The 27,956-nt window shown below is 37.7% G+C and overlaps 1 protein-coding gene across 2 annotated transcripts; it reads left to right on the top strand.

Moving 5' to 3' along the window:
- The first annotated feature begins 136 nt into the window (after nt 1–136).
- On the top strand, nt 137–26,803 carry LOC104420461 (DExH-box ATP-dependent RNA helicase DExH14). Of its 2 annotated transcripts, XR_720893.3 has the most exons (50): nt 137–311; nt 427–488; nt 632–818; nt 1,145–1,589; nt 1,719–1,784; nt 3,036–3,140; nt 3,241–3,537; nt 4,068–4,184; nt 4,286–4,345; nt 4,727–4,798; nt 5,003–5,119; nt 5,198–5,359; nt 5,905–5,970; nt 6,065–6,217; nt 6,351–6,434; nt 6,832–6,906; nt 6,998–7,129; nt 7,216–7,281; nt 8,594–8,659; nt 8,743–8,865; nt 10,133–10,282; nt 10,720–10,932; nt 11,178–11,333; nt 11,424–11,648; nt 11,722–11,823; nt 12,307–12,387; nt 12,466–12,546; nt 13,379–13,582; nt 13,723–13,839; nt 13,938–14,060; nt 14,907–14,996; nt 15,075–15,200; nt 15,270–15,332; nt 16,960–17,048; nt 18,094–18,184; nt 18,706–18,855; nt 18,926–19,117; nt 19,268–19,333; nt 20,348–20,503; nt 20,581–20,724; nt 21,744–21,811; nt 21,927–22,092; nt 22,176–22,238; nt 23,804–23,899; nt 23,991–24,158; nt 24,290–24,460; nt 25,003–25,152; nt 25,230–25,361; nt 25,989–26,180; nt 26,343–26,803. XR_720893.3 is itself a non-coding variant. In XM_010032304.3 (49 exons), the coding sequence occupies exons 1-49, from the start codon at nt 202–204 to the stop codon at nt 26,070–26,072; spliced, it is 6,282 nt and encodes a 2,093-aa protein (XP_010030606.2). In that variant the 5' UTR covers nt 137–201; the 3' UTR covers nt 26,073–26,798. The 2 variants fall into 2 exon arrangements, 1 of the variants encoding a protein (XP_010030606.2); XM_010032304.3 differs by having other exon boundaries at nt 25,989–26,798.
- Nucleotides 26,804–27,956: the final 1,153 nt, after the last annotated feature.

The raw sequence follows: 27,956 nt of genomic DNA, 5'->3' as shown, positions 1-27,956 counted from the left end.
TTTCTTTTATAGCGATTTGTCTTCTTTCTTATTACTTGTTCCTCAAGATCAGCCTCCTCAACAGTGAAACAGCCTCATTCACTGCTGCGTCCAAAGCTATATATAAACCAGACCGCTCTCGTTCCCTGTCCGTTTCGTTTCCTCTCTCGCTCGCTCGCTCGTCATCGTTGAAGTGGAAGAAGAAGGAGGAGGAAGACGACGATGCTGCTTCAGCTCCCTCGCCTCACCAGCTCCCTCCGGCAGCCCTTCGACGCCGACGAGGCCTTCCTCCGCCGCCGGGCCGCCCTCCGGAGCCGCCGCAAGCCTCGCAAGTAAAGCCGCCAAAAAATAAAAAATAAAAATTGAATTGCACTTCCCTTTCTCCGTTGCTTTGCTTTCGCTCCGGCGATCGCCTTCTCAGCGATCGGAATCCTGTTTCCCTCGCAGCGCCGCGGATTCGGTGGAGGAGTCGGAGCTCGCTCGGAGGATCGTCCATCGCTGGGATGAAGGTGCGCGACCCGGACACGGACCCGACCCGGCCCGGACGGGGATCGGGACGTAGCGCGTGCTGTTGTTTTCGGATTTTCTGTCCTTTCTTGTTTTGCGTTTCGTTTGATCTGTCGTGTTCTTCTTGTGCCGTTTTGCGCTGCAGCTTCTGCGGAAGTGAGGCAAGCGTACAAGCAGTTCATCGCCGCCGTGGTGGAGGCGGTGGATGGGGAGGTGACCTCGGAGGAGTTCCGCGAGGTGGCTCTGGGAGTGTACGGCCTTTTCGGAGGGCAGTCGGTCGGCGAGTCTGTCGAGGATGAGGAGGCGGCGAAGCGGAGAATTGCGGAGAAGAAGTAATCTTGTTCTTTAGCCTCCTCTTTTTTTTTTGCCTTACCTGCATTTCCGCATTCCGTGGTAATTTCGAGAAATGCCGCGAGGGTTGTTAGCAATGCCGATGCTGTAGCTATAGCACATTTTTGTTTTTTGGGCATGCTGAGATGGTGTAAGTTGAGAGTTCTTTATGTGGGGTACTATAGAAGATGAATACGAAGTGGAGTTCATATCATAATCTTCATTCACTTGGAAAGGAGCTTGACACTGATTGGATTTTTGATCCTGTTTTGAGGGGAAGATCTAAGTAAGTGTGATTTTACTATAAAATTTTGGATTTTTTCTACAGGGGAGAACTGCAGAAACTTGTTGGCCGGGTGGTTTCAGAGACGTGCCTGCAGAAAGTTGCTTCTCAGGCTCAGAGGCTCTCGGGCTTACAGCCGAGAGACCATAGGGCTGTGGCAGAAGAAACAAATGGAGATATGGATGATGTCGAATTTGGTGCCGACCTTGCATTTCATGCTCCATCGCGATTTCTTGTTGACATTTCTGTGGAAAATGGTGAATTACTTGATGAGGAGACCTCTACATCTGTCTCATCTGTTCATGATATATGGCAAGATGCGGGAGGCTACAAATATAGTCAGACAGCCAGTAGTGGCAGAAACTACGATTTAAGTTGGTTGAGAGATGCATGTGATAATATAGTGAAGGGCAATAGTTCATCACTTTCTCGGGATGAACTTGCCATGGCTATTTGTCGTGTGCTTGAGTCAGATAAACCTGGTGAGGAGGTAAGAGTTTTAGTCAGTTTTCTGTCACGTTTAAGTTAATGTAAATTTGGAGTCGGTAGGCCCGTAGTCGACAAAATAAATGGAATATCTGAATCTTTTCTTTTTTCCCTTTCTTTTGGGTTGGTGAAGATTGCAGGTGATTTATTGGATCTTGTTGGGGATGCTGCATTTGAAACTGTTCAAGATGTCATAATGGTCAGACGTCTACTCTTTGTTTGCTTTCTTTTCTTTGTTTCTGTTCTAATAACAATGTAATTAATCTAGTCTCTTACCATCCTTTTGCAATGTCATGCAGAGTAGCTAATAAGTCTCCTCTGCTTTTCATGTCTTGAAACTAATTTGTTTAGAGTGTGAACTTGTGTACTAGTGCTCTGTATGGGTTGTTGATTCTTGGTAAATTTAGATCATGATTTTTTGAATGCCTTATCCTATATGTATCCGAAGATGCATTACTGGCTTAATGCATTCTAAACTATATCCTCTGATGTTACTTTTGTGGCATGAATCATGAATGATGAGTTTCTTGAGTATGTTCTGTCTTGAAAACATGAATTTCGATGCTGTTGAGGCCATCGATACTATGGCATATTCACAGGTCCGATCTTTTAAACAAGTTTGCTGTAGAATATTAACTTACGAATCATTACAATATGGTGTTCAAAGGCATCCGCTGAGGTTACTGCAGAAAGATTCTTTTGCATGGGGTGAGCTAATTTGTTTCACTGTTCTGTGAACTAAAAAACCTTTATTAGTCACTGTAATAAAATAGTTTCAACATTAGGTCTTCAAGAGATTGATGGTTGTGTGATGAGGCATTTAGGTTTATGATAATAATTATTAAATTTGTCCACTCTAGCCTAAACTAGGATCCTCTGCAATCAGGAGGAGAAGAAAAAACAGAGGGAGAACAGTTGCCAGCAAATTGTTTGCAAGTAGTTCTGCAATGCGTATTATAGCCTGGTAAACATAAAATAAATAAAGTCATATGTGGCTTATTCTGAGTAGAACTGTGGGATGCAATCATTTCTTTGTATACTTTTATATTGAAAACCCGGTGCATTGTAGAACTTATCTTCCAAGTCAGGTCATGATTGAGTTGAATAAAATAGCCAAGTGATTGTTATATACCACCATCTGGAGCTGTTGATATATTTTACGGAGTCACTTCCCTAAGTTACTTTTATGCAACAAAAATGGTGATTAGATTCCTTTCATCTCATAAGTGGATTCTTTAGGGATAATCATCATTGGGACTGATCTTCTTCATTCTGGCAGCAACACCTAAGTCAGTTATCTTCATTATTTTCTTGATTTATGATATTCTGATTTACTCTTTTAATTTTGCATTGAACCTTTTTCTTTGGAGAAATGAAATTTTATGCTCAACTGTTTATTTCTTTTTCTTTCTCTTGGAGTATAACCACTAACAGTCTTTAATCCTTTCAGCATCGAGAGGAACTTGTTGATGCTATACGTCATGGCTTGTTGGCTTTGAAGTCTGATAAAACAGCTTCAAATGCACAAGCACGCATGCCAACTTATGGTACTCAGGTACTCCCCAGTGCCTACTGGTTTGACAGTATTATACTAATTGGATAATTGGCTACAAGCTTCATCACATGTTTGTCTCTTTGTTTCCCCTTTCTCTAAGGTGACAGTGCAAATGGAATCCGAACGGCAAATTGACAAACTTCGGCGCAAAGAGGAAAAGCGACATAAGCGCGGACCTGACTATGTGGCTGACACTGGCTTATCTTCTGCAAGTTTTTCCTCTTTACTCCAAGCTAGTGAGAAGAAAAGTCCTTTTAACGATCTTGTCGGAACTGGCGAACACTTGCTGCCTGTTCGTGAACTTCCTCAGGGAACTATAAGGAAACATCATAAGGGATACGAAGAAGTCATTATTCCACCGACACCCACAGCAGAAATGAAATTGGGTGAAAAGCTGGTATCTCCTTCACTGCCAAATTACTGCCTTATCACATAGGTTAACTGTTAATATTAAAAAATAATTTTTAGCTTCTTGGCATCACTGGAACAGTCAACATGTCTGGAAATATTTCCATAATGTAGATCAAGCATATTTCTTACACTTCCTCTTGCACGTAAGCTGGATCTAACATGTGAAACATAGGATCTAAATGCAACTGTATTAGACAACAACAGGAGGACGAATGTGAATAACATGCATAATGTCCACAGGAGAGAGTGCCAAGATTCCAGACCATCTTGGTCACTGTTCTTGACAGCTTAAGCTTTCGTGAGAAACAATGTTCCAACAAAACCAATGAAGAAAGAGAGAAAAAAATGTCTTTTTCTTATGAATACATATCTTTCCTCCGGTGAAATGCTGAGCTATTGCGAATGTGCTTTGTGCATGGTACTCATTGGGAAGTGGGGTTGTGTTCTTTGCTTAATATGTTTTCTGTTTGTTTATTTATTATCTTACTGCACCTTTTCATTCTTATTCTCCATCAGATTGAAATAAAGGAACTAGATGACTTGGCCCAAGCCGCTTTTCATGGCTATAAGAGCCTCAATCGTATTCAGAGCCGGATATTTCAGACTGTTTATCATACAAATGAAAACATATTGGTGAGATTTTTCTTTTTTATTTAGTGGATCTTGGACAATTGAATTGTATGTCGAAAGCCATTCAACAAGTGTCCTCTGATTTTAATTTCTTATACTTGCAGGTTTGTGCTCCGACTGGGGCTGGTAAAACAAACATAGCTATGATTGCTATTTTACATGAGGTATGCATCTATGATACCCTAAACTTTGGAGTGGCAGCAAAGTTGTTGATCGTATCATTATAGTCCCAAATCATTGCTTATGGCCTTAAATCAAATTTTCTTCACCAGTTATATTGAAAAGATCACCTGGTTGTCATATCATTATATAGCACTTGAAGCCAGATCCACTGGTGACCAATCATGACCTTATTATGAGTTTATTATGGCATGTGCATGCCTTGGTTTTATCTTGTCCTTTTCTGTTTGTTTTTTCTTTTGATTCTTAGAGGAAACACTTGATTGGATTTGTTTACTGGCCAGCGTAGATCTTATGCAGGACAAAAGTCTACTCTGAGATATGCAATTGGAAATGGACCTTAGTTTCTTGATCATCTTTGGCAGGTTGGCCAGCACTTCAGGGATGGTTACTTGCATAAGGACGAGTTCAAGATTGTTTATGTTGCTCCAATGAAGGTAAGAGCTGCCTTTGCTCCATTGCTTTTTCACATGCATTCCCTCTGAGACTCTTACAGTTGCAATGACTTCTGCTGCTTAGCCACAAAAAATTTCAGTTGCAATGACTTCTGCTGCTTAGCCACAAAAATTTTCTCTTTTCAGTAATGAGTTGCCCTTGGTTGACCTTGGCTCTCTAGCTGATGTTTTCTGCTCCCCTGTTAGGCATTGGCTGCTGAGGTCACATCAACATTTAGTCATCGGTTGGCTCCACTTAATGTTACTGTGAGGGAACTTACTGGGGACATGCAACTTTCCAAATATGAACTTGATGCAACTCAGGTTATGGGTTCTCCCTTGTGCGTATCTCTTTCGTAACATGTCTATGAACAGTGGCTTGACCGTTATGCTTATCATCAGATGATAGTAACTACACCAGAGAAATGGGATGTTATTACACGCAAGAGCAGTGACATGTCACTTTCTATGCTGGTGAAGCTCTTGATTATTGACGAAGTGCATCTGTTGAATGATGATAGAGGCCCTGTAATAGAAGCACTGGTTGCTAGGACTCTTCGCCAGGTACATACCTAAAGCGTTATCAATACTTTTTGGGTGACAATAGGAACCAAATTGGCAAGATAGAATGTAGAATGAAGTTTTACTTTGTGTGGTGGAAAAATTCAGTATTAGAACAAAGTGCAATGACTCTAAGGTGATTGAATTGGAGGAATATGTAGAATAAGAAAGCAGACATATCTCTTTTATTACAGTTCTGTTTTCCTTTGTATGTTACCTTTTATGAGGATATGTAAATTATTCTGACTTGATTATCGTTTTATTTGTATGAAATGCATATGTATTTTTCACTTTGTTGGAACATAATCATTAATAGTGTCACAGTGCAGAGTTTAGGTTCAAGAACTTAAAACTGTATCTTTTCGTTGTGCCTGTCCTCTGAGTAAATATGTGCTGACCCTTTTTGGTCGCAAAGGAGTTTTTGGGCATTGTACATCGCCATACATCAGGCACTTTTTGGTTTGCTCTGTTGGATGGATTTTTAATTTACTCAGTTTGCTTTATCCAAATATGTAGCTGGATATGATTGAATCTGATTATGGTGGCAGGTGGAATCAACACAGTCAATGATTCGCATTGTAGGCCTTTCAGCTACCCTACCTAATTATCTGGAGGTGTCGTCTATGAATAAATTTGTTAGACTTTGCTTGTTGAGTTCTCTATCTCTGAGGCTTCTTAGCAGATATTGTATCTTTCTTCACTGTCCAGGTTGCTGAATTTCTGAAGGTGAATGCACAGAAGGGATTGTTCTTCTTCGATTCTAGCTACCGTCCTGTGCCTCTTGCTCAACAGTACATTGGTATTAGTGAGCACAACTACTTTGCTCGCACTGAGTTGTTGAACGAGATATGCTACAAGAAGGTATGCTCTATTTACCCATTTAGATAATATATTTTTCTTATTAAATACTTATGCTCCCAAAATATGTGATTTAGGAGAGATACTTGAATGATATTTTAGGTGGTTTCGGTTCAGTTGATGCTTTTACTTTCAGGTTGTTGATTCACTAAAGCAAGGTCATCAGGCAATGGTATTTGTGCATTCGCGGAAGGACACTGCAAAAACAGCAGAGAAGTTGGTAAGGCTATTTTAAGAATGAGATTTGTCCATTTCATCATCTGAGTATAAATGGATTTGTTCTGGTAAATACTACTTTTGGCTTATGTGTAAACGTTTGCTTCAACTGAAAATTTGATAAACCACTGAGAGTCAAGTTTGACTTAGAATTTTGACACCAATATATATGACTTAGATATTCTGCCTTTAGGGCATAGCCATGTTCCAATCTCTGGAAGGGAAAATGGATTTTCTGCTGTTGTCTCTCATTTAATCCCCAGTTTTGCAGCAATTTGAACATGTAGCTTGTGCGTTAATCTAATTGCTGCATTTGACCCCCCCCCAAAAAAAAAATCCTAATTGCTGCAATAACATCTTTATTTGCTTAGTCATCTTATGCATTTTCCAATGTTGAGTAGGTTGAACTTGCACGAAAGAATGACGAGCTGGATCTCTTTAGTAATGATGATCATCCTCAATTTTCATTAGTTAAGGTAAGGTGTAAATTATCTTAATTGATTGGTACTTTAAGGTATTAGTCACGTTTGTGGCGCAAATGACATTCTAGTACTTTATCCTTTTTAGAGGGAAGTCCACAAGTCCAGAAACAAAGATCTTGTTCAACTTTTTGAAGCTGGTGTTGGTGTCCATCATGCTGGAATGCTACGTGCTGACAGGGGGCTGACTGAACGCCTCTTCTCTGATGGATTATTGAAGGTTTGAGTATCCAACTGGTAGCGTGATATTCTTGAGTTGCACAATTATTGTAACTGTCTTCTGAGATTCTGCATTTGCTGTTTTAGGTGCTTGTTTGCACTGCCACTTTGGCGTGGGGAGTAAATCTTCCAGCCCATACAGTTGTCATAAAGGTTGACTTCCATTTCTTTAGTTCCTATTGTTGTAATCCTAAAATTTTGTTAGCTGTTTATATGACGATATCATTTCATGTGGAGCAAATAATAATTTATGCAACTCAAGCGCTTTGGTTTTCAATGTTCTGAGCAGTATGGGTCACAGAATAACTTTCTTCATTTTTTGCTATCTGAAGCAGTGCCCACTGACTGAAATGTTTACAAAGTCTTTCTAGCTTCGTTACTATGCAGAAGCACTTCTTAGGCCAAAGATGATAGGTTTTCTTTCCTTGGGTTCACTGCTGGTGCAAACATTCAAAGTCCATGTTCAAAGATCATCATACCAGTGTGTAGATCCTGTGTGCTTTGCATCAAGATGGAAATGAAAGAGATATCCGTCTATTTTGTATAACGAAACAGAGGATGCTTCTTCAGTAATACATGTTAGAGCTTTTAATATAAAACCATGCTTTCTTAAGCACTTTTAACTTTTAGTAAGTCAGCAGTGGCATAACAATTCCAGATTATATTGGAGCTGGATGTCTGGAGTTTGATTTCTCATACTTCCCATGGGTTTCTCTCTTTTCTCCACATAAATTTTCACACACACCTTAATCCACTTGTATCAACTTTGATGCTTCAAGCTTTGGTCGTGCTATCATCATTTGTGAGGGAGTGTTAGGTGCGTTTGCGCATGCACATGTGCACACATTAACATTTTAAGCTTTTGAGACATAGGGTCTCGGTTTCACACTCAACTTTAGAATGGTAAAAATGCTGGAAATCCTGTATTGGAATCTATCCAATTTCCTGCTTTGCCTAATTTATAGTAAGTTTACATACTTCAGCCTTAGGCAAAACTACTAGCTTATGTGTGAAGAGTGTTAGAGCATTTTTTATAGTAAACCCCCTTTCATCTAATAGCTTCAAATTTTTTCATAAGATGGCAAATGGCTCACAATTCTACCACATGTCATTAATCTTTCTGAAAGTTGCTAATCACTTTAGAATTGGCCTCGAGGTTCATATTGAAATTTTCTTTCATGGTTGGTAGTTTCAAATGTCTGTTTTTAGTTCTTTAAATGTAACTCTTTTTACTTCTTTTTCCCTCCATGTGATGCCTTAAGAAAAGTTATTTCTACTAATTAGTAAAACATAAAAATGGCTGCACGCCATCGTAATGATTGTTGGATGTATAACTGTTTTCACATTATTTTGTTCATGCCTGTCACCTAGTTTTGCACTTGTATTACAGCTCCTCTTTTCAGGTCAAAAATTTCGTATGACATTATTTTACATTGTTTGAGCTGACATTTGGTGTTTATCCCAGGGAACCCAATTATATGACCCAAAAGCTGGTGGATGGAAAGACTTGGGCATGCTTGATGTGATGCAAGTAAGATCCAAATTGCCACATGTTAAGTATGGAATATGCCTGATTCTAAAATTTAACTTTGCTCTCTGAAATTATTACTTCAGATCTTTGGACGTGCTGGGAGGCCTCAGTTTGATAAAAGCGGCGAGGGAATAATAATTACGTCTCATGACAAATTGTCATACTATCTGCGGCTGCTGACAAGTCAGCTTCCCATAGAAAGTCAGGTACAGTGTACTAATATTTGACTTGGCTTCAACAATTTATAGTTTTGTCCTTGTCAAGGTTGTCATCGTTTAGTTTCTACTTACTGGACGCTGTCAATTAAACTGCCGTCCTTGCTATTTATCTCTATCTCTATCTCCCTTTGTAGAGATGGGGTGGGGTGATACCATGTAATAAACCAGACGGAAAAGAATGGAAAAAGAACAATTGTTAAAGCCTCCAATGCTAAATGAAGACAGGATTTTTGTTGAGTTTATGGTCATATCTAAGCATGCAAAGTTTAGGTAGCTTACTTCTAGTTGAGTTAGTTACTAAGTTACATCATGTTTTGTGCTTGACGAGCAAACACTTCAATTCAAACTTGAGAGAAGCAAGATCATGTCAAGTGCCTGGGTTACACTTTGAAGTTTTTTCTTAAATATTTGGATTTAATGCAGTTCATCTGACTGGTAAAGGCTATTGTTGTATTGAGATAATGGTGCTTTGAACTGTTTATGATGTATTATTCTGCACAACCAACTGGTAGGTAAAACACCAAAGGGGCTTTATTGTTTGCACAGCTTTTGAAATAGAAATCATCATCTCCATGGCCTATTTGACAAGACTGATTGATAGAACTATGAGACACTGCAAGTTTAGGAATACGCAACCAAACAATGTTACGAGATAGATTTTCCTGCAATTATTTCAAAATGCTCCACATGAATACATCTTGAAGAAAAAAACTATGCCAACATAGATGGCTTGATTTCTTCTCATTGTAAGCAATTTTTTGTGCATTGCTATCTATACCTGACTTTGTTGCCTTATAACGATATTAGTTAGATTATGTCTTGTCTTGCTCCTTTCCTTTTGGGCCTGAATTCTTGTTTGCATTGGAAGGCTCCTAAAATGAATTTCCAGATCTGCAACCGCCCTAGAGAGTTTGGAATGGATTATCAGACTTTTGTCTGATTGGATTAGATGATTCTCCTTCCTCTTCCTTTCATATATTGTTGAAATTGCTCCCTTGAGTTTGTCTTATTCTTTGTCATGGCTTTTTTCATAATTTGTGTTGGACCCCAGTGATTGTTTATGCTACAGTTTATATTAATTGCTGCGGACTGAGGACTTTAGAGGCGCAAGAGAAGAATTTTTTTTTTTTTTTTTTGGAGAGGGGGGGAGTAGAGTTACAAAGTTTTGCTAATTTCATGAATGTTGTCAGCCACCACTTGCTTTTCGCATTGGTTGATATGCCTTCTTTACTGATGCTTATGTCTTTTTTTGCAGTTTATTAGCTCTCTGAAGGATAACCTGAATGCAGAGGTGGCTCTTGGTACTGTGACTAATGTTAAGGAAGCATGTGCATGGCTTCGATATACCTATCTTGCAGTGAGAATGAGGTTGAACCCTCTAGCTTATGGGATTGGATGGGATGAGGTATTTTTTAAGATTATAGGAAATCTATTTGAATATTTCAGGCTCCTAAAGAAAGTTCTGTGGTACTTTGTTTTTCCTTTTAAAGAGAGTGAGCTTTGTGATAAGAACTGTGGATGAGGTATTTTGCCTTTCAGTTGAGGATAACATTTGCTTCACCTACTACATAGTGGAGACATATCCAAAATTCTACTTCTTCCACTCACTTCTTTAGAAAAATAAGGATCATGTTAGCATGCTGATTGGTTTGCTTAAAAAGTTGAGAAATTAGTTGAACCTTTTAAGTTGGAAAAATTATGATACACGCAGGACTATATTATATCTGCAATCATATTTCTCAGCAATATAGTAAAAGAAAATAGTGTAAGAGTTAGTAGTAGTAACATCAAAAAGGTTTTTCAGATGAATTGGATTATTAGAAATATGCTGTTTTCCACCAGGTTGTTGCAGATCCTTCTCTCATGTCAAAGCAAAGGGCTCTTGTGACAGATGCTGCTCGTGCACTTGACAAAGCAAAAATGATGCGGTTTGATGAGAAAAGTGGCAATTTTTACTGTACTGAGCTTGGCCGTATTGCAAGCCATTTTTACATCCAATATTCTAGTGTTGAAACGTACAATGAAATGATGCGACGCCATATGAATGAGAGTGAGGTCAGTGATGATGAATTATTACTTTGGTTGATGTACTTTAAGATTTGCACAAAGAGATAGGGAGCTATCATGACCTTGCAATGGGAGTTCAAATGACTACTTGTCTGAAATGACTGGCAATCTGCTTATCTAGCTTGAGCTTTCATCTGATGTTGTACTTATAGTGTTTGTCATCTTTTTAGTTTCTAACTGGTCATAGGTTGTAAGTCTCTCATGGTGGGGCTGCCTTTTTATTGGCTTTGCAGGTCATTAACATGGTTGCCCATTCTTCTGAATTTGAGAACATTGTTGTACGAGAGGAAGAGCAGAATGAACTTGAAACGATGGCACGCACATCGTGCCCACTTGAAGTGAAAGGAGGTCCTTCAAACAAACATGGGAAGATATCCATCCTTATTCAGGTTCTCCCTTTTTGTCTATTCGGGCTCTTACTTTATTATAACCTTGATGACCCATTTTGATGACTAATTTTTGGATTGTGGAATTTGCAGTTATACATATCTCGTGGCTGGATTGATACATTTTCATTAGTTTCTGATGCTGCATATATAAGTGCAAGTCTGGCCCGTATCATGCGAGCTTTGTTTGAGATTTGTTTACGCAGAGGCTGGAGTGAGATGTCTCTTTTCATGTTGGAATATTGCAAGGCTGTGGATCGCAAAGTTTGGCCCCATCAACATCCACTCAGACAATTTGACAAAGATCTTTCTCCAGAGGTCTGTACAAAGTGACAAGACTATCCACTGTAGTGGTTCTCCACACAGTCTGATAAATATTCATTTTTGGTAGGTCCTGCGGAAGCTTGAGGAACGGGGTGCTGACTTAGATCACCTGCTGGAGATGGATGAAAAGGATATTGGAGCCCTGATTCGCTATGGGCCTGGAGGGAGGGTATGACTCTTGTGGATATAGTATTTGTTAAAGATTGTTAATCCTCAATGCGTCAAACATTCTTAGGTCCTCATTGATGACTCAATTAAATACTGAAACTAAAAACATCGATACATAATAAGATTGAGCATGTTTAATAACACTAACTAGTTTGGACTCAGTAGATAAATAAGTTAAGATGCCCTTAATGTGTCAATTAAGGAATGGGTTGCTTAATTGATTTAATGGAAAAAGAATTCATGGAAATATAATTTCACCAATTATTTGTTGAAAACTACTGACGATGCTCAATGTTTGGTAAGAAACTAGTAAATATTCAGTGTCTATTTTCGACTATCATCAAACAATAGTTTGCTTCCATTTTCAGCACTTAATGTTGCTGACCCTTAAAATTTAGAGCTCAAACCTTTCAGTACTTATCTTTGGGTTTTATCATGCAAGCGTTCAATGCAACCTCTTCTCTTTCAATTGTGTTTTGGACAGTTAATCAAGCAGTATTTGGGTTACTTTCCATCGATACAATTGTCGGCAACTGTTAGTCCAATAACCAGAACCGTTTTGAAGGTATTGCAGGACACCATTTGTGCATCATTTGATGGTTTTGGGAAAGCAATGCTGACCTAGTTGCATTTTACTACTCAGGTGGATTTGCGTATTACACCAGACTTCACATGGAAAGAACGTTTTCATGGTCAAGCAGAACGTTGGTGGATCCTTGTTGAGGTTCTGACTTAAAAAAGCATGCTATTTCTTTTACTATATGTTTGATAACATTGTTTTGGGATTGTCCCTATCAGTGTTTCATCGGTGAAGTTCGGTTTGAGCAGTTGTTTTTGTGAAGTTCACCACTGAAATTTCTTTTTTAGTAGTACACTTTTTTGGTTGGTTTTGTGCGAAACGAAAGTACATCATTCTGTTGTTAGTGAATATATAAATTATGCAAAACCGGCTTGTAAAAATACATCCTGTCCCAATTGTCAAAAGGATATTGTTTATCCTTTTGTTGTGAAAATGCTATTATTTGTTGAGTATGGTACAATCTGTAGGAAATGCATCTGTATTGGATATACTTTTGTAGGTTTGATCTGTTTTTCAGGTAAAAGAATGATTCACCTCTTTTTTTGTGTTAGTTATAGGCATAAGCACATGTTGTTCAACTCCTTTTGGGAGGAAATGAAAGAAAATAACTTTTTTTGCGGTACTTTTAAACTTTTGCTATGGTTTCGTATTATATTAGAGAAACAAAGAAGAGCAATCTATGTAATGTGTACAGTTAGTTTGGTTTGGGCCACACCGGGTAAGAATGCAGTGAACTCGAGATTTGACGCCTCAATTGATGTTCTTTAGCAAATAGGCTGAAAAAATGAGGACAATGAAAGAACTTTTGGCTTCAAATTTCCTTTGGCTAAGCCCTTATCCGATGATAGTTTCAAGTATAATATTCCAGTTCACGTGTTCTTTTTTTCAATATGTCATAGCTATTGACCCAACATGTATGATATTATTCAGTTGGTTATCACTCTCACTTGGAGCTTGGTGAATTTATTGTCTACAGGATTCTGAGAATGATCACATTTATCATTCAGAGCTGTTCACTCTAACAAAGCGGATGCCTAGAGGTGAACCACAGAAGCTTTCATTTACTGTTCCAATCTTTGAACCTCACCCTCCGCAGTACTACATCCGTGCTGTTTCGGATTCATGGTTGCATGCTGAGGCTTTCTACACCATAACGTTCCACAATCTGCTGCTGCCTGAGGTGTTTGATTTTGTGCTTATCTTTCTCTGTGGATAAAAAGTTAATATAATCTTGCTTTTTATCTTCCTTATGGAGTGTAATGCCTTTTTTATTAAGACTATTATTGTTGAGTTTATATTGAAAGCTACTGATTTTTCCAGGCACGTACTACACATACTGAACTTTTAGATCTAAAGCCTCTACCAGTTACTTCACTTGGAAACCCTATCTATGAAGCCTTGTATAAATTTTCGCATTTCAATCCCATTCAAACGCAGGTTTGAGTCATTTTTTATCTGCATTTAACTTGGTTTCTGTAAATCACTTTCTTATCATCATCTTTATAAAGTTAACTTTCTTCTTGAAAAACTGTCAGACCTTTCATATTCTCTATCATACGGACAACAATGTTCTCTTGGGAGCTCCAACTGGAAGTGGCAAAACGATATCAGCTGAGCTTGCTATGCTTCACCTCTTCAATACTCAGCCAGATATGAAGGTGCATGTCTAGACTAACTTATTGTGTATTGGCAATGGAGGATGTAAAGAAAGAGCATGTTTGGCTCTCAAGGAATATAAACCAATGGGTCTGTTCTAGTTATTCCATATGAGCGTTGCTCATTTGATGTTGTGAAAATGAAAAGGATTGATTGTTAAGAGGAGAAAGCAAAATCTGTAAAACCTATCTTACCTAGAATACCGGGTGCTATGCTGAACTGTTATTGCAAGTTGAGTACCATATATCCCAGTTGACGACTTTTTAACCTGTTGTACAAGATAGTTAACTTGACTAGAATGGTAAGTAGTATATACGTAAAAGCAAAGTCATTGGTTTTTTACTTGTGGGAGTTCAGCTGTTTTTTGATTTGTTTCTCGAGTTGATGACCTACTTTCTGAGCGCTGTGTAGCTTCTTTTAATGCAAATCGATGACTTATACTGAAATATGAAAGGTGTTATGGGTGGAAAGAAATGTGAAGCCCAGGCTGGTCTCAGATCTCATCAGGATTTGTAGCTTCACATCCCATGTTGGTCTCAAAATAAATAATCAGAGTTAAAAAGAAACTAAAAAAATGACACAGCTGTTATTGGTGCTATGGTGTGCTCAAACATAATCACATGGACCTTACTATTTGTCAAGTGTTCTCACTTCGCTAGCCCTTAGCAGTGTTCTATGGGCAAAAATGAATCTGATGCAAAGATACTGGACTTAGGAATTAGTTTGATTTTTGGCCCAAAGAAAAGACGTTTTTTGATTGCCACCAGTTATTGTTTTCAATCATCTAATTTCCTTTTCATGGCCTATATGAAGCTTCATCATGGTCTAATGTGTTTTTTGATCTCCAGGTTATTTACATAGCACCTTTGAAGGCTATTGTTCGAGAGAGAATGAATGATTGGAAAAAGCGTCTGGTCTCTCAGCTTGGGAAACAGATGGTGCTTATATGGTTATTGATTATAATGTTATATGTTGAGCATGACTGTTTTTTAGGTGTTGACAATCTTTTTAATTAGGTGGAAATGACAGGAGATTATACTCCAGATCTTTTGGCCCTATTGTCTGCAGACATTATTATATCTACTCCTGAGAAGTGGGATGGTATTAGCCGTAATTGGCAGAGTAGAGGCTATGTTACTAAGGTAAATTTTGTTTTGTTGGTTAATTATATATTCTTTTTACGTTCAACACATAATTTGTGTAATTAATAGGTTGGACTTATTATTTTGGATGAGATACACTTACTAGGAGCTGATCGAGGCCCAATTCTTGAGGTATGTGTTTTTATCATGTCTTCTCTCAAGTACATACCTCCACCTGATCAAGCTTCTGGAACTCACGACTCTGGTGAATTTTTATTATTTATTTTTAAAATGGCACGAAAGAAGTGCTGGTAATGTTAGGATGAAAAGTGCTTGCGCTATTAGGAAGTCATTTCATCCAAACAATTGATGAGTGTGACATTGCCAGCAAGTATTGCTTCATTTGGTGCATTATACAGTTTTGAAGTTATTGACCATGGCATTGCCGGCAAAAAAATCTTAGATTTACCTATTTTATATGAAACAAAGTGGACTCAAAGTGAGGCGCTGCTTTTTAGTACTAATCTAAAACTGTTAAAGTCTTTAAGAATTCATGTCTTAAAAATGAAGCAAAGCCCTTAGTTTGTAAATCAGGAATTGATGCCTATCTCTGATCAGTCTTGTGGTGCAGCTCTTTCAATAGTATCTTTCTGCTGATTTTGGATCTTTTTTGTGTATCTAGCTTTGAATACATACCTTGTGCTCTTTAGCTATCTATCTTTATTTCTTCCTGTTAGAAAGTCCAACTGAAAGTTTAAGCTGATAGGTGGAGCAAAACTACATGAATATAAAGAGCATTTAGGACCTATTATCAAGCGATGTGGGATAATTCTTTAACACTCCCTGTCACGTGCAAGCCGGATTATGAGTGGCACATGGAATTTTGACTGTACATATTTGCGTGGATTCACACACATTCATGAAAGGGATTGCACTAGCTCTGATAGAATTTTAGAAAGTTCAAACCAAAAGCTTAAGTTGATTGGTGGAGGGAGACCACATGAATATAATGAGCATTTATGACTTGTTGTCAAGTGATGTGGGATAATTCTTCAACACTTCCTGAATGGAAAAAGAAGAAGCTCAAATCATCAGGTGGAGAGATCAAAGTGAATTAGGACCCGCTAAATGCAATCCTTATCAAAGCATTCCTAACAAAAAAGCTTAAGATTGTGGTTGAGACGCGTAGTTCATGAACCGATATCTATGTAGTATAGATCTATTTTCAGCTTGTGGAAGTGTATATAGTATTATAGAGATTAGTTGGCAGATAGATATTTAATGAGGTAGTTAGGTTTCTTGTGATAGTCTCCATGCTTTAAATAGAGAGCTCTATTTAATTTTCTATAAAGCCATTTGAGTAACAATGTAAGCCATTTGAGAAACGCATAGTCCTTTGGATGTTTTACTCCCCCTTTCTCTTGCAATTCTAAATCTTCACAAGGCTGGCTATGAGCCTAGAAGTGTACTGTGAATATGTCCTGTTGGCTTATGATGTGATTAAGGACCTTCTTAGACAAGGAGAATTGTCTTAGCGTTTATGTTAATCCTAGGCCTACGACTGTGTCTGGAGATCCTATGAAGATTGTACAAGTGTGCGGTTGAACTTGAGAGTCATGGGTGGCATCTTCCAACAAAGGTGTAAATAGGTCTGTTAACTAGTGCCAGTAAGGACACCTGCTAGGAGAACCCTTTCTGGAATAGTTCTGATTTAAATACAGATGGCTAGTTCATTATTGTCTTATTTAAGGAAAAAAAATTAATTAAGGATGATTTGACTCTGAATAATTGAGTATCCGATGGTAATTTTTGACTCCAGGTAATTGTTTCAAGAATGAGATATATCTCATCTCAGACAGATCGAGCCGTGCGGTTTGTTGGCCTTTCCACTGCTCTAGCCAATGCAGGGTATGTGTAGCTCTTGAAAATCTCTAGTTTTGTTTGATCTAACATGTAGTTGTTTCTTTCTCTGATAGCTCTTTGATGAGGCTTATTTAAACAATTTGGAGTCTATACTGGATTTTTGGAATGTGGCTTTTCTTTATAATATATTTTAGATTGCTGGGTAGAGTATACCTGCATTCTATTATTTATTCTATCCAGACAGATAAGTCGTGTATGACATTATTCACTTTGCTTGGGAATCTGGAAAGATTAATAGCAACAAATGTATCTATCGGCCCCGATATAGAGGTTCAAAATGTTATTTATGTTGATGAACTTGTGCAATAAAGCTGCTTCTTGCCACTGGTTTGATAAGGAGAGGCGAGGAGTTTTCAATTCACTTCAATAACTGTTATATGATAATGTGATGGATAAGTGGAATGATATACATTATCAATGAAGTTGAATTAAAGTATGTGTTGTTTGTGCAGGGTTAGTGTGTATATAGACCCGCTTTTGTCCAATTAATTTTTGTGTTCAGACAAATTTTAACCTTTTGTCCTTTTACTTGGGCAGACATGTAATTATAACCCATTTAAATATACTTCAGCTGTAAGTGATTTAATTAGATCAAAATTTGCTCATTTATGGAGAAAGGCTTTGACAATGGTTGTTGTTGCTACATCAGTCATAATTTTGTTGGTTTTCAAATATATATCGTTTACTGTGTGCTAATTTAAACTTTATTCTTGTGTTTTTTCTGCTAAAATTTGCATTTCTTACCAGTGCAACCTTTGAACAGATAATATCACTTGTTTACTGAGTTTGCCTTTTTACTTTAAATTTCAAATATTATCCGTAGCTTTATACTCCTCAATGTTTCAACATTTTATGACGTGGTTAAGTTGCCTAGTATTAAGCCTGACATTTTCATTCATGGAGATAAGATTGTGTGAGATACGAAATTCTTTGTTTCTTGATTTGAGATGATTGCTTCTAGTAAAAAGATTGGTGAATACAACTGGGAAGTATTCTCTGATCTTTGTAATGATTTTCTTGCCATAATTAGTGATTTGGCTGACTGGCTGGGGGTTGGGGACACTGGACTCTTCAATTTCAAGCCTAGCGTGAGGCCTGTACCTCTTGAAGTTCATATTCAGGCAAGTAGAAGCCATGTTTTGAACCTCTTTCCTTTTATTCTTTTTTCTTTTTTTTAATCTGTCATAATCTCTCAGTACTTGCATACACATTAAATTCTCTGTTGCTGTTATATTGTTCTGTCCTATTTCTTTTAAATTTCAAGTAGTGAGAGTAAATAGTCTCCCCATATAGGTGACAGTTCCTTCAAAAGCAATTGAAGGGGGTGATAATTTCTTCGGTTCATACCAACAGTTATGCTCTGATAAGGAACCATTTTCTCTTGTAAATTATTATGCCAACAGTTATGCTCTGATAAATCTTACTTCCACTCTCTTCCTGAATCACATATTTGTGAAACATAAATTATCAGACCACCTGAGCAAATCATAACTGTAAAAATTAAAATCCAATACATACTTGTTTGATTGTGACGGGATTGCGATGCTTATTTTTGCTCCTGCTAGATTATCTTGAAATTATGTGTACCCCTATCAAGGTTGCAACAGGACATTGGTTTGAGCACTTTTACTTTGTTGAGCAGGGGTATCCAGGAAAATTTTACTGCCCCCGGATGAATAGCATGAATAAACCATCATATGCTGCAATCTGTACTCATTCACCAACAAAGCCAGTTCTCATCTTCGTCTCATCACGGCGACAGACGCGGCTGACCGCGTTGGACCTTATTCAGGTAATAGCTGAGATTAGTGGAGACATTACATTTCTGCGATACTTTGCTTACTCAGTTTTCACATGACCAGTTTGCAGCTTCAGATGAACATCCTAGGCAATTTCTTAACCTGCCTGAAGAAGAGCTGCAGATGGTTCTCTCCCAAATTACTGATCAAAACCTGAGGCACACCTTGCAGTTTGGCATTGGGCTACATCATGCTGGACTCAATGACAGGGATAGATCCTTGGTTGAGGAACTTTTTGCTAACAACAAGATCCAGGCAACTTTCATAAGCCTAGATGAATTCACCTCTCACTCTCTCTCTCTCTCTCTCTATATATACACACACACACACACACACACACACACACACACATAGATATACATGTTGGCTTATCAGACTTACAAGGTTCCTTTCATTCATGAATAGGTATTGATATGCACCAGCACCTTGGCATGGGGTGTGAATCTTCCAGCTCATCTTGTAATAATCAAGGTATGCAGAAATATCGGGAGTCCCATGATGTATTTGATCTTAACAAATATGATTAGACGTGGCAATTTCAATATGAATAGTTACTTAAAAAGGATTTTTGTCTAGGAAGATATTATCTAGAGCAGCATCTGGCTTACTTCGTACATCTCATGGAATAAGTTAATACAACTTTCCTATTTTCAACTTCAAGCTGTTTATAGGCATGAAAGATTTTCCTACCAGTTTGGTATCTGCTGGAAAGGTCATCTGCATTTAATTAAAGGGTAGAAGGAAGAGAGGGGGAGTTAACTTTGTGAAGATAATGAGTTATCGTTGCTTTAAAATTTCAAATTAACTAAGAAAGCTTATAAGAAAAGGCTAAGTGGATTATAAATTATACTCATCTCCATTCAATCAACGAAGCCCCCATGATTATTCACATGGGGATCTCTTTGTGGGTTTAGTCATGAAAATGTGAAAGGAGAAAATAAATAAAAGGGAAACTATATACTCTTGGATGGCCTTTCTGATGATTCATTGCTTCCTTTACCCAGTATGGGAGTCCTCATGTTTTCTCTTGCCTCTGAAACAAGATGCGTTAGATTCAACTGTATCAGCTAGAAGAGTACTGAAGATTATTCATTAAGGCATAACAATCTACAGAGAGCTGCTTTGTTCCTTGTTCTGGAAATTTCAAAGTTGGTACTGTGATTGCTGATACTAAACCTTGCGCTAAACTTATCACTTTTCTGGTAATTGTTTAAAGAAGCAATAGGCAGAAGGGCTATAGTAGATTTTCAACCTTCAATGCTTCATGATTATTCTTACTCATGCACCCATACTTATGGACTTAGCAACAAAAAAACTTTCTACTCTGCAATTTTGTTTCTCCTTCTTAGAAGTTTAGAAATTGCTTCGGTAGTTTTTTTATTCAGAATTAAGGTTGCTGGTACATCGCTCACTTTACCTTCACATCTCATATCATGTGCAGTACTCTAGGTTGGCTAGGTAATGATTTCTTAGCTTCATTTGCAGGGAACAGAGTATTATGATGGAAAATCTAAGAGGTATGTTGATTTTCCAATCACCGATATTTTGCAAATGATGGGTCGTGCCGGGCGTCCACAATATGATCAACATGGAAAAGCAGTTATCCTTGTCCATGAGCCCAAGAAAAGCTTCTACAAAAAGGTGAAAGGAGCTGATTTGTTATTTGCTTGTCTGTTCTTTTCAGAGCTGAAATACCCTACCATGCTTATCCTTTGCAGTTTTTGTATGAGCCCTTCCCGGTTGAAAGCAGTCTACGAGAGCAATTGCATGAACATATCAATGCAGAGATTGTTTCCCGCACAATCTGCCATAAGGAGGATGCGGTTCATTACCTTACTTGGACTTACTTGTTCCGAAGACTGGTAAATCCTTAGCCATCTCTAGAAGCTTGATTTATAGACTTTTGGGTCTCAATGGCTGAGTGACTTTCTGGTAGTGGATATTTTCTTACATAAAGTAATGAATTTTGACATATGAGCAACTTCACATAGAAATTGTTGGAAAAAGGGAATCTGAAAAGTTCTCATATCCTGCATTTTAATGCTTTGACATCTGGAGTTCTCTAAAAATATGAGAGTTGTTTATATTTCTTTAAATGCAGAACTAAGATTCTTCTATTATGCTTGTATTGATTTTGCTCATTGAATAAGACTGCAAGTGTACATATTTGCAATGAGATACCATGGAATAATCGTCTAAATTGATCAAAGAAATAGGTATTCTTTCTTTTTATCTTGGTTGTCGCTTGCGCAGAACTTCTTTTTGGCATCGATTGCATCATATAGATCCTTTGCCTTTTTGTTGGTTACAGCAATGAAACAGGGTATCATAAGCTTTTTCCTGGGCTAGTGATGGTATTATAACCTTATTTTTTCCTCGTGATGGTAAAACCCTAATATGCTTATGTACTGGAAAATGGGGCTTTTGCTTTTTTATAGCTTTAAGAAATTGACTGTTCATTTTTTTTCAATCAAGCCTTTTGGTGGGCACTGCTGCTTAAAAAGTAGTTTCTATGGTGGTTTGATTCACCCGACCTCTGTATAGTCACAAGGTCACAAGTTAATACTCTCAAATCATGTAATTGAAATTATGAACGATCTTCCACCGATCAAGTTAAGGTACTCTAAATGTTGTAAAATGGCTTTTCCTTTTCTACCCTGATTATTAAATTTTTATCACGCATTATTTTGATAATTTGTAGATTTAGGGATGGTTATTTCTTTCTTCCTATGCCTTATGGGGTTGAGTCTTGAATTTATCTCAGTAGCACATCCAAATGGCATAATCTCTTTCCTGTTTCTCTTTCTGTTCACTTGCAAGTTCTGGAAACTAAGGTACCTCCTGATTTGCTCTAGTTCTAATGAGGTCATCTTTCTCTCAGACAGTTAATCCTGCTTACTATGGGCTAGATGAGACAGATCCCGAAACTCTCAGTTCTTACTTGTCCAGGTAATCTTGGGATTGTGGAGTTCATTTAATATCCTGACACATTTAAGCCTCTTTCTCTAGTAAATTACTGTTAGCAATCCTTTTACAAAGTTAGCTGGTGGTTGTTGTCTTCTAGGTTAGTACAAAATACTTTTGAAGATCTTGAGGATAGTGGATGCATCAAGATGAATGAAGAGAGTGTTGAACCAATGATGCTGGGATCAATTGCATCTCAATATTATCTCAGCTACTTGACTGTATCAATGTTTGGATCCAATATAGGACCGGATACATCTCTTGAAGTGAGGAGTTAATTCCAATAGCATAGACCATGAGGTCTTAATTAATTAACTTTTGTAGCCACTTACACTGTTGCTCATTGCAGGTGTTTTTGCACATATTATCAGGTGCTTCAGAATATAATGAACTTCCTGTTCGGCATAATGAGGTATTGCAAACATAGACTATTTGATGTCACCTGTGACAATTCAACACTCCCATGAGCTGTATTTCTGAGCCATGTTTTAGTTCTCCGCTTGTTACTTATTCCAATGATTTCAGTAACAACTAAGATCTGCATATTTGGAAATACCTCTTTGATTCCTTGGGACTTAGTCACCCCCAGAATGTCACAGTAATAAATTCCTATTCAGATTGTGACCTTTGTACACTTTAGCTATCTAGATGTTTATCAGAATCTTAACACGAATCTCACAAAAATAATCTTTAAGTGATACTGAATCTCCTATACAATGTCTGATCTATTAAGCATAGTATACATTACTCTGGCATAAGCCCGCTGCTATGTTTTATGCTTTTCTCAAGAACTCGATAGTTGTGATTTGCTTCTGTTTTCTGTCACTAAATCCAAGATGTGTTTAGAGTCAGACAGCTATCACTGAATTGTGATAGCTTCCCACAGTTTCTATTAAAAACCAAATTGACAAGCATATGCTGGGAGTTCAGGCGTTTGCAGCTTTATAAGATATAGAGTAGTCATGTATTAAACATAGCTAGGCAATGACATTATTTTATTTGTTGATAGGAGGGATTCCAACTTTCTTTTCTTAGCTTTCCTGCTTTTTTATTTCATAGATATTCTCGACCACTCGCAGGATGTTTTCTTCTAGGTTACTCATGGTATAATTTGCATGTCAGTTAGCATTGCAATTTGTTGAAATATTATCCCATGTCAATTGACAACAGGTCCTTAATACTTCTTTATATTCATGTGATCTCCTTCACCTATTAGCTTAAGTTTTTGGATTGGACTTTCTAAAATGGTATCGGAGCCAGTTATTCCTTACGCGAAGGTGCGTGGTAAAAAATTCCATGTAAAAGTGCATAGTAAAAAATTCCATGTGCAGCTCATAAGCCGACTTGCATGTGAGAGAGGGTGTTGAAATATTATCCCACATTGGTTGACAATAGGTCCTTAATTCTCCTTATATTCATGTGGTCTTCTTCCACCTATTAGCTTTAAGCTTTTGGGTTGGACTTTCCAACACTATCGAATAAGCCTCTTTAAAGGGAACATCCCTTCTTGTTGAATTCATGCTTTTCCTGTGTTTACATTTAAGGGGAGAGAACTTTGAAGATATAATTCACAATTAAGGGAATGACAGGGTCTAATGATACCGAATTTATGGTTCATGAAGACAATAGTGCACTTTGATTCATTCTGCACTGAAATTCATAAAGAGGTCTACCTCATGGTATCACCACTTGTCGCCTCTTTCCTTTTGCAGAGTAACATGTCATCATTTTTGCTTTGTCACTGCGGAGTGGTGAATGATTTATCCATCCTTTTGAAACGAAAAACTTTTACAAGCTTTTATTCTATTTCAAATTCTAATGACTTATTAAACCACTTGAAACTTGTAAATGCTAGTGTGTTCCTAATACGTGCTGTTTGTTGCAAAGGCTTTGCATTGCATTTACTCCCTTAAATTGTTATATTTAGATTATTTTTGGAGCTTGTCAGCCTTATATTGTTTTCTCCTTTTCTTCCAGGAGCTTCACAATGCTCAATTGTCTGAGAAAGTCAGGTACAAGGTTGATAAGAATCGCCTAGATGATCCCCATGTTAAAGCCAATTTGCTATTCCAGGTTCTTTCGTGTTGCTTTTTCGGGCTTGACCAATTCTTTTCTGTTGTTGTTTGTTCCACTATTTATATAGCATAAACTTCTTGGGATTCAGGCACATTTTTCACAGTTAGAGTTACCAGTTAGTGACTATGTGACCGACTTGAAGTCAGTGCTGGATCAGAGTATTCGGATCATCCAGGCAATGATAGATATATGTGCAAACAGTGGTTGGCTGTCAAGCTCAATTTCTTGCATGCATCTTCTGCAAATGGTTATGCAGGTATGGATTTTTGCTCGTAGATCAAATTCAACCTTACATGAGACAATGATCTCTCTATGCAGTTGATTTATTATTGGAGCAACTACCTTTGTCCCTTCATCTCTCTCACTAAAATTCTTATATTCATTTAGGGCTTGTGGTTTGATCAAGACTCTTCTTTAAGGATGTTGCCCAGTATGAATGATAATCTCGAGGATACCCTTAGAAGAAGAGAAATTGCAACTCTTCAGCAACTACTGGATATTCCAAAGTCATCCCTGCGGAGTATAATTGGAGATTCTTGCTCTCTAAAATTGTTGCAGGTATAGAATACTCTGAACATTGTTTGCATGGTTGAATGCATTTCTTGTGTGAACTTTCGAGTTTGCATATTCTTCTGGCACCACTTCTTAGGGCAATTAATGGTTTAATTATCGTTTTGCTGATTTGAATATTATGGAGTTTGCCATATTAGCATTTTTAAACACAGTAAGATCTATGCTTCTGCTAGAAGAGACCCACATTAATTAACTTTTTTGCCCGACATGTTAACAGTTTAATTAACTCAGCCTTCACCTTTAAGCTGTTCAGACATATAACCATATCTTAAGTGGCTGTGGTAGGTTTATGTAGAAGATTTGACAATCTGGCAAACTGTAATTCCAATACGGATTGCAAAACATGAGGTCCATCATGTAAACAATCTGAATTTAAAAAGAGGGTTATTATTTATCTAGTGCTTATACCCCTAATCTTAATTAATGAGGCGATATAAAGAGACTGATTCATTTCAGTTCCTTTGTTTTAAGATTGGACTATACATAAATTTACTCCCTCAATTTCCTTTTCTAATATGTGTGTTCAGGAACTGGAGTATTTTCCACAAGTCAGGATGAAATTGAGAATTCAGAGGAAGGGCAGCACTGGAGAAAATTCTCCAACTCTGGATATTAGATTAGAGAAGACCAATCGGAGGAGAAGCACATCAAGAGCTTTTGCCCCTCGATTTCCCAAGGTATTGAACACCCAATTCTCTACTTAAAACTTTAGGCGAACAATCTAATTTAGTTTCTTATGTGATGCTTTTGACAGGTGAAAGATGAAGCATGGTGGTTGGTACTTGGGAATACCTCCACTTCTGAGTTATATGCATTGAAGAGAGTTTCTTTCACAGATCACTTAGTCACCCACATGAAGTTGCCCTCAGCACTGACTGATATGCAGGTTCAAATGAACATCCTCCCATCCTTAGCCAAACAATTTGTTTCTCTTTCTTATGCTGAAAAATTTCTTTCTTTCCAAGTTGATGTTCTGCAATGTCAATAGTCTTTATACATGGTCCTAAAAATATAGTATTTTGATCAGATGAAAGGATTACCTGAATAGTTGGAAGATAGTATTGTGTGAGATTGGGAATGAGAGCGTATTTTGGAGGATTAATTGTGTTACAATGGTGATATATTCTTATCTGAAACTTTGGATATTATGCAATAAAGTCATTTAGTTGTTAGGTAGACATATGAGTCAACTTTGATGTGTTGATAATTGCCATCGGCCTTTCTTTTTGTCACGATTAGCATTGTGAATTCACCTCGAGTATGTTCTGAAGCTTTTGCTTATTATTTTTCCTAGTAGGATAAATGGGTACATCCTATGCTGTGAGGACCTAGGAGAGAGTTTGCTCTGTTATTGAATGACCCGCTTTTTTTATACAAAGCTGTCTTTTTATTTATCCCTTATTATCATGGGCAAGCAACAATATTCCTCTTCTCATCTTTGGTTACACTGAAGAGTTTATGTTGCATATGCTGCAAATCTGTTGACTTACAAATGTCATTATTCTTCTGACAGGGTGTCAAATTGATACTCATTTCGGACTGTTATCTTGGGTTTGAACAAGAGTACCTCATTGAAGATCTTCCTTTCAGCACGTAAAAATGGACAATGGCTAGACTTGGCATGCTAAGCATCCACACGTGCATGTAGATTTTCAGTTGGAAGACAGCATTACTTCTCCAAGAACACAGCTAAAGATGGAAAGAGGTGAGTATTGGGTGCACTTGCTGATTAAACGTCTTTCTTTCCATCGCGAGTCGTTTATAATGCATAGCTTGGTATGATTCACACGACGAGATTGGTTATGCGAGGGAAACGGTGCTATCAAATGACTTCTGCTTCAAATTATGTGGACTTATTAATATGCAGAAAGGAATCATTTTCAGTCATTTTCTGCCTCCTCTGCTGTGAACCTGGATATAGTTCCCTTGGAAAGAGAGACGTTATGCTCCTTTTCTGAAAATGAATTACTATTCTGGAGGGAGATGAAGGTGAATTTTTGCCATTATGTATTGTCCTCTGAAGCTCTCAAAGTACATAGTTCTGCTCCGTGCTTTCGTTGGAGAAGACCGAGGCCTAAGCTTGTTGGTGTGAGATAACCAGGCCCACGCCGTGCTTTTATTCTGTGTATACAACCAGCAATTCATTGTATGGAAAACTTAACGTGAAATGCTCTAGAGGATGAATTTTGATCCGCTTAAAATCAAAGCTTAAAACGCTTTGCCCTTTGTAGATGACAATCGATGAGGTCTGAAATTTGGTGGAATCCGATTAATTTCACAAAGTCGCGTCGCCGAATAAATCGAATGAAGCATTCTTTCTGCATTTCAGACTTGTTATAAGAGATTGGTTGCGGTGTGCGAGTCTATGACCGAAGACCTAGCTTTAAATTTTTTGCGGTTTGGTGCTTTCTTGAAGGTATTTCTGCGTAAAAGGCGAATAACGGCTGCTTAAGACAGGTGCGGTTGCGGCCTTGCTCGTCAAAATTGAAATTATACCTCGTCTCTGCCATGTCTGTTTTAGAGATCTAATGCATGAATTTGGCATACCAATGCAACTTAGGAAGTATTGACATTCTTCAGAAGTTTTTATGTCATGTTGGGCACTCAACATGTGTTGGAAAATCCGACATCTAGTTAATTTTTTCGGCATGCGAGTTTTCGACACATGATTCCGACACGAGAGGTTAATTTTAAGAATTTTCAATAAATAATGGGTCAAAATATATATATTTTAAAAATAAAAATAATAAATAATGAATAATAAATAAAAAAAAGAAGAAAAATTTAGTCTTCTCTTTTCTTTTGATTCTCACTTTTCATGACATGTTTGACATGTGAGTTCATAATGTGAATTACTTTTTTTTTTCCTCTATGTTTTAAGGATTATTATAATAGAGTTGAACTTAACAATAAATGATATTAATAAATGATAAATTAATACTTTTAATGTAAATTCATTTTAAGCTTTTATTATTTATTTATTTATGAATTTGAATGAAATATATATAAAAATATATACATTTAATATATAACGTATCCTAATATGTCGGAATTTTATCTTTTTAAAAAACGACATGTTGACATGTCGCATTTCATCGCGTATTGCGTATTGATATCGGTCTTAGTTAGTAGGGGTGTGCAAAATACTCGGGAACCGCCCGGATTGTCCAGAACCAGATTGGAACGGCCCGGAACCGGCTTGGAACCGGCGGTTCTTGAGGGAACCGGTCTGGTTTCCGATTTCAATTTATGGGAACCTGGTGGGTACCGGCCGATTCTCGATTCCATGGGTGGATCCGCTCGCTCGCCCACTCGGATCGGAGCGGAACCTTTTTAATATTAAAAAAAAAATTACTAAAAGAAACCTAGATCTCATCTCACTCCTTTCGTCTTCGGTTTTCTCTCTCTTTGTCTCTTCCTCGGTTCCTCTTAATCCTATCGCCATTTCGATTCCTCCCCGAGCATCGACGACGCCGCCGCC

Source organism: Eucalyptus grandis, chromosome 2 (assembly GCF_016545825.1).
Source record: "Eucalyptus grandis isolate ANBG69807.140 chromosome 2, ASM1654582v1, whole genome shotgun sequence".
Taxonomy (NCBI): Eukaryota; Viridiplantae; Streptophyta; class Magnoliopsida; order Myrtales; family Myrtaceae; genus Eucalyptus; species Eucalyptus grandis.
The sequence above is the reverse complement of the archived record's forward strand: the minus strand, read 5'-3'. Positions and strand labels throughout refer to the sequence as shown.

Bases quoted from the DNA above. Each gene is read 5' to 3' on its own strand.
- LOC104420461 (XM_010032304.3), top strand. From the start codon at position 202: ATGCTGCTTCAGCTCCCTCGCCTCACCAGCTCCCTCCGGCAGCCCTTC. The intron at 7,282-8,593 runs GTTGACTTCCAT...TGTTTATCCCAG, and splicing joins CCCATACAGTTGTCATAAAG to GGAACCCAATTATATGACCC. The intron at 20,504-20,580 runs GTGAAAGGAGCT...TATCCTTTGCAG, and splicing joins AGAAAAGCTTCTACAAAAAG to TTTTTGTATGAGCCCTTCCC.